The sequence below is a fragment of the Dipodomys spectabilis genome, unplaced genomic scaffold, assembly GCF_019054845.1.
Source record: "Dipodomys spectabilis isolate Male_0828 unplaced genomic scaffold, ASM1905484v1 ptg000108l, whole genome shotgun sequence".
NCBI classification, from domain to species: domain Eukaryota; kingdom Metazoa; phylum Chordata; class Mammalia; order Rodentia; family Heteromyidae; genus Dipodomys; species Dipodomys spectabilis.
The window spans coordinates 15,138,390-15,145,193 of NW_024870785.1; the positions used below are offsets into that span (position 1 = coordinate 15,138,390).

General features: G+C 51.0%; 1 protein-coding gene across 1 annotated transcript; it reads left to right on the plus strand.

The window, feature by feature from the left end:
* Positions 1–1,102: 1,102 nt before the first annotated feature.
* On the plus strand, positions 1,103–2,107 carry Foxb1 (forkhead box B1). The gene has a single exon (XM_042688032.1). It carries the CDS (start codon positions 1,103–1,105, stop codon positions 2,105–2,107), a length of 1,005 nt encoding a protein of 334 aa, XP_042543966.1.
* The last annotated feature ends 4,697 nt before the right edge of the window (positions 2,108–6,804 follow it).

Genomic DNA, 6,804 nt, shown 5'->3' on the forward strand with positions numbered 1-6,804 from the left:
GGTGTCCATGTAAATAGGTGTGAAAGAAATCAGAGCTGGCCCAGGAGGAGCTCAGCTCGGGCTCAGTCCCCTCCCTCTGCAGCCTCCCCCACCCCCTCCTCCTTCCTCCTCCTCCCCCTTCCCTCCCTCCTCCCCTCCCCCCTCCTCCCCAGGCGATTGTCATATGATAGCTAAGAAGTGGCACATTAATGAAGCGCCGCTACAGGGGTCTTTTCTGCTCCTGCCACCGCTTAAAACTATCAGATGGTTCCAGGGAGGACATGGAGGCAGCCACCTAGCTCCGCGGCGCCCACAGCTGTGCCCTCCGGAGCCCCGAGGCCGCCCCGGCCCGAGTCCGCTGCCGCCCTCCGCCGAGCCCATCCTCTGGGCCGCCCGGGAAAGGCACCGCCGGGAGCGCCGCCGCGCCACCGGGCGACGCGGGGCGCTGCGGGGCGCAGCTGAGCCCCGGCTCACGCCGCCGCCGCCGCCGAGCGCAGCCCAACCCGGGCGGGCGCTGCGGTTGGGCTGAGCTCCAAAGCAGAGGGATCCGGCGGCGATCGGACGGGCGCCGATCCCGGATGCCGAGACGCGCAACTTGGGAACAACTTTAAGGTGAGCTCCGGGGCCCGGGGGTGGGGGGCCCGTTCCCACACACCCCTACCTCACCCCGACCCTGGTCCTGGCCGCTTACTTTCTCCCCCTCACCCCCCCCCCACCCGTCCCACACACGCACCCTCCGCTCCCGCTCCCTTCGCGCCCCTCTCCGGCTTCCGATCCCGCCTTCAGCGGGGTGCGTAAAGTTGCGAGCGCGCGCGCGGGGCGTGCGGGGCGCCCCGATCCGGAGACGAGTTTTCCTAACTCCTCAGCCCCTGAGAAGTCTGTTCCTCGGCCCGGTGGGCCTCGTAGGGGGGATGTGTGTGGGAGTGTGAGGGGGGGGGGTGCGGAGGCGCGTCTCTGTGCGGCCCATCCACGCTACCACCTCCCTGCCATCGATCGACCCCCTTCCTTTCCAGATCCAAGCCGTCCGCCGGCCCCGCCAGGAACCCGCCCGCCCGCATCCCTTCCTCCTCGCCCCCCCCCCCCGCTCCCCCGGCGAAGGGCGCGCGGAGCCGAGCCCGAAAAGATGCCTCGACCCGGCCGAAACACCTACAGCGACCAGAAGCCGCCCTACTCGTACATCTCGCTGACCGCCATGGCCATCCAGAGTTCGCCCGAGAAGATGCTGCCGCTGAGCGAGATCTACAAGTTCATCATGGACCGCTTCCCCTACTACCGGGAGAACACGCAGCGCTGGCAGAACAGCCTGCGCCACAACCTGTCCTTCAACGACTGCTTCATCAAGATCCCGCGGCGGCCCGACCAGCCGGGCAAAGGCAGCTTCTGGGCCCTGCACCCCAGCTGCGGGGACATGTTCGAGAACGGCAGCTTCCTGCGGCGCCGCAAACGGTTCAAGGTCCTCAAGTCCGACCACCTGGCGCCCAGCAAGCCGAGCGACGCGGCGCAGTACCTGCAGCAGCAGGCCAAGCTGCGGCTCAGCGCGCTGGCCGCCTCGGGCTCGCACCTGCCGCAGATGCCGCCCGCCGCCGCCGCCGCGGCCGCCGCCGCCGCCGCCTACAACCTGGGCGGCGTGGCGCAGCCCTCGGGCTTCAAACACCCCTTCGCCATCGAGAACATCATCGCCCGGGAGTACAAGATGCCCGGCGGCCTGGCCTTCTCCGCCATGCAACCCGTCCCCGCCGCGTATCCGCTCCCCAATCAGTTGACTACCATGGGCAGCTCGCTGGGCACCGGTTGGCCCCACGTGTACGGCTCGGCGGGCATGATCGACTCGGCCACCCCCATCTCCATGACGAGCGGCGACTACAGCGCCTACGGGGTCCCGCTCAAGCCGCTGTGCCACGCAGCCGGCCAGACGCTGCCCGCCATCCCCGTGCCCATCAAGCCCACGCCCGCCGCGGTGCCCGCCCTGCCCGCGCTGCCCGCGCCCATCCCCACCTTGCTCTCGAACTCGCCGCCCTCGCTCAGCCCCACCTCCTCGCAGACCGCCACCAGCCAAAGTAGCCCGGCCACCCCCAGCGAGACGCTCACCAGCCCGGCCTCCGCCTTGCACTCGGTGGCGGTGCACTGATGACGCCCCCCACCCTCACCCCCTCCTCCTCCGCGCGCGCGCGGGGAAGCCGGTCCTCCCCCATCCACCCGCCGCACCGCACCGCACCGCACCCCACCCCCCGGGCCCCTTCTCCCCGACACCCCCCACCCCCGCCTCCCCGCGTCTCTTTTTCTTCCCGATCCACTTTCCCGGGCTCGCAATCCAGCCCCCCCCCCCCCCCGCCCCGCCGTGGGACCCCAGCACCGCATCCTTCCGCCAACCTTCTCTTCCTTCCTTCCTCGCTCGCTCGCTCGCTCTCAAACTTTGTTTTGCAATAGAAAAAAAGAAAAAAAAAAACCCACAAAAAAAACCAGCCCACAAACTTGCCGGAAGGCGCGTGGGAAGTCTGTGGTGTCCCTCCACTGGCGAGATCGGGGTGTCTCCTGTTGTGTGTAGAGGAGAGGGTCACCTCCGAAGCCCAGTCGCCTCTCCAAAGCCCTCCCCCGAACCCCTTCTTTCTTTCCGTTTAATAGAGGGGAAAGGGTGTGTGTGTGTGTGTAGGGGGGAGCGGTGGGGAGGGGTAAGAATTCAACAGATCGCCTTCACGCAGGAAAAACAAAACACCAAAAGCACGTCTTGCCCTGGGTTCGAAACCACGGACGGAGGCGCAAAGTCAGGACTTAGAGGAAAAAAAAACTGCCTGGGGGGGTTTCGCTGGGCAGACCCTCCCTCCCCGCCCCCCAACACCCCTAAACAGTCACCCTCCTCCACCTCAAGCACACGGGACCCCCCCACCCCACCCCCGGGGCGGCAGCCACCCAGCCCCGGTTCTCTTTCCGTCTTGGAATTCTGCAGCGTTCAAGGAGGCCAAGCGTCGTCCAGCCGCGCTGACCTCTGTCCGCCCCGGCCGGGGACAGGCGGACGCCGGCGTCCACCGGGGGCGGCCCGGCCTCTCTCTAGGACGTGTTTGTTGTCCTTGTTTGGAGTTTTATTTTGTTTGTTTGTTTGATTTCCAGCCCCCCCCCTTATACACACATCCCCACCACCACCCCCTTCCACCCCCTCCCGGCGACCGCGCTGGGAATCCAGAAGAAAGGCTGCTAAGTTTTGAAAGGGGACGCGAATCCTCCACGCAAACATCATAAAACTTGGGAAAAGAAGTGAATTCAGAACCCTTGTATTGTTTACACAGCGCCCGGCAACATGTAAACAGTGGACTTGAATCTGTCTTGCTAAAGCGGGTGAGTGGGCAAAGCCCACTTGACAAGTTACCTGTTGTAATGTGAATTTCTGGCCAGGTGGAGGGGAGGGGGAGGGTGGAGGGAAAGGGGAGAGTTAATTGGGATGTTAACTTTCTTACTACTTACAGACCTTTGTAGCTATTTATTTTATTGGAGAAAGGGAAGAAGGAAGGAAAGAAAAGGAAAGAAAGAAGGAAGGAAAGAAGGAAGGAAGGAAGGAAGGAAGGAAGGAAGGAAGGAAGGAGAGAGAAGGAAAAGAATATAAGCCCAAACCAAGAAAAAAATAACAAGGGCAACCTTGAAGAACTTAGATAAGTTGTCTAATAACTTGAAGAAGGATGCCAATAGATCGTTATTTGTTTTTCCTGGACAAGTCTTTCTGTTTGTCACAAGAACTTTTTTTTCCCCCCACAAAGCTAAAGGGCTGCAAAGAGATGTAAATCCTCGTGCATAGGAATGGTATTCCACTGTGTAAAAATGCACTTTTTTTTGTTTGCCCTATTCCTTTAGCATCTTAGGTAATTTACTGGAAAATGAACTGCTGTTCTGGTGTGACCTGCTTAAGTTTAAAAAAAGAAAAAGAAAAAAAAAGTATCATCAGAGCTGTAAGATTTTTCACTTTTCATTTTGCGTTCTCCCTGTACAGAATTAGCATGGCGTTTTAAATATTGATGTTCTGGTTCCCAGCATGCCTGTTTTAAGATAAAGAATTAAAAAAATGAAAAGGTGTCTACATTAAATTATGACCTAGTCTAAATAATATTTTCTCATTAAAATATGTAAATTCAAATTTTAGTTTTGTGTGTTTTTGAAGAGTTGCTACAGACAACAACTTAACAAAAAGATGGTTGTACTCCCTCCTTAAGCATGCTTTCTAAATGCATTATGAGTCTTGCTTAAAATAATTTTTTTTTTTACTGTGGAAACAGCCAAGCCTCCTCTGCTGTCACTGCAGACTGTGGGACTTGTTTAGATAGTTTCTTCAAAGTGTGAGGGAAAGATGGGTCTAAACATTTCTATTATAAATCAGGTGCACAGGTATAGTGCTGAAAGAAAATAACAATTGCTATTGAAAAAATATATAGTACTCCGATATGTATTTTATCTAAAATATGCATTTTATGACATATATAATACTTCTTATAGCACTATAAAGCTTATGTAGTGATTGGATAGGAGATTTAAAAAGTATAAACAGATTTGCTTATTCCATACTTATATTCTGGTACCTCTTATTAGGAGAAAGAAGTCACTTACCTATTTCTTTAAACCATTGCAGTCATTAAAATCTTCCTTTTTGTTGTTGTTGTTTTAAGAAATCACCCAAGGGTTTACTTTCTACGTCAAAAGACTTGTTCACCTTAGACAGAATACATTTCTTTCATTGCTTCTTCATGCAAAAAAAATAATTCTTGATTCTTTATTTATTTTTAAAGACGTGAATGGAGTTTCTTTCAATGCCTGCCTGGCTCTAAAGTATTTTCTTTTTTGCAAAGAATTAAAATTTTCTAATAATTTATGGTGCAGGCGAATGGATGCTTTATTGAAGATGGGGGGGGGGGAGTTGTCACGGTATTTCCTAAGTGAGGGATGTACTGTACTAATGAAGCTACAAAACAGAGAAACTTAAATGGTGATTCACACTTTACTATGTACAATGACTCAACCAGAGACCCGCTTGTAATGTACAGAAAGTTCCATAGAAACTCTAAGGATTGATACACTCCAAGAAAAGTGTGATTTAGCACCTGTGCCTATTACTTATGGAGAGTGTTACCTGAAAAAAAGTTAGAATTAGTGCAATGGGTAACTAATCCTGTGTGACCATTTTTTTTTTTAAAGGAAGGATCCCACACACAGCCAAAAAAAAAAAAAAAAAGGTGGAAAATAAATGAATCATTGGACTGATTGAAATGCATGAAGCTACCAAGGCTCATCAGACAGGGGACAACTGAACTCATTCATCAAGCCCAATTCACAATTATATCAACAAGATGAGCCAAAGAAAGCCTGGAAAACTTAGCCACCCTAGGCTAGGCAACTCTTGAAACTTAGTTCTCAACAAGAAACCGTTTTAAGGAGTTAAGTATATTTTCACAGTTTCTGGTAGACAAAATAAAATAAAAGTCTCTGTCTAGAGTATATCCTGATTGCACCAAATTGATTAACTCTGAAACAAGTGGGATATGAAGTATAAAGAGGCTGGCAAGAACTTCAAATACATTTTTAAAAAACGTATTTAGACAGTCAAACAAGCTATTCTTCCTACCATAGGTGTTGAAATTCAAAGATAAGCATTGCACATATTCACACATTTACCGAGTAGCAGCAGTAAGGCATGGGACCTGCATCTGATGTTATTTTTTAAAATTTTTTTTGCAACTGGTAAATCATGGTATATTGCAAAGAATAAAATAACGTGGAAATTGTGAGCCTTCTTTTCAAATCTGCAGGCATCCTACTTAGTAAAGGAAAAAAAAATATGATATTTTGACCTTGATCAGAAATCCAAAGACATTACACAGGCGCGCACACGCGCGCGCGCGCACACACACACACACACACACACACACACACACATCTGAACTCTAGTCCATCTTCATCTTTTAATGACCATGTCAGACTTAATGCTCTGTTTGGCTGAAGTGTCACACAAATAAGGAAGTTCATAACTGCCATACTTTTAATGGTTCTCTTTGTTACGTCAAATCTTTCACCTGGCTCAAGTCCAAAGTCAATACTTTAAAATAATGCTGGAGGAGTCATGAGAAGGTGCAAGATCCAGGATAAGTTCTACTCTTTTCTACTTTGTAAGCGGGTGCAGAACTGATTTCTTTGATCACTTTAGATTCTCCCTCTGGGAACCCAAAGTAGCAAGAGTGCTTGTACTATTAAAAAAGAAACAACCCAATTCTATCTTTAATTATAGTTTTTTTTAAGATTTTTCTCTGTGATTTGGAAAATGCTTACACAATAGATGGATTTCTAGCATTTTTCCCCCTCAGTGTTGCTTCTGGCTGATTTGGATGGGATGGAGCCCAAGAAGCTGCTGGTGTAGGATCCTCAGAGTGAGTAAAATGTTAGATAGCAGTGAGTTTAATTTAATTCCTTTCAATAGATAAGGACATGGAGTATCTCAGAAGCATGATGCTGGCCCAGTGTTCAAGGAGGGTGAGTTTAGAGGATGAGAGGAAGAGAAGATGTAGGCAAGAGCTTGTAGACAGTAGCCTTTAAACTCTTTAGGCAAGGTTAAGGATGGTGCATAGAGCTGGGTGAACAATGGTAAACTCCTTTTAGCCAAAGGCATTCAGTTAAAAAATAAAAAAGGATTGGGGAGATCTTTTCTTAAATGCTTAATATAAATGTTGATTAATTTTTTGTTCCTTCTTCTAAAAGCTACATATGCAGAGACACCCAAACAAAACCCAAACCAAAACAACGCAACCCACCGGGCTGCGAAGTCTCAAAGGGGGTGGGGGGAGGGTGATGCATTTG

Excerpts from the sequence above, each read along its gene's own strand:
- Foxb1 (XM_042688032.1), top strand. The coding sequence starts at position 1,103 with ATGCCTCGACCCGGCCGAAACACCTACAGCGACCAGAAGCCGCCCTAC.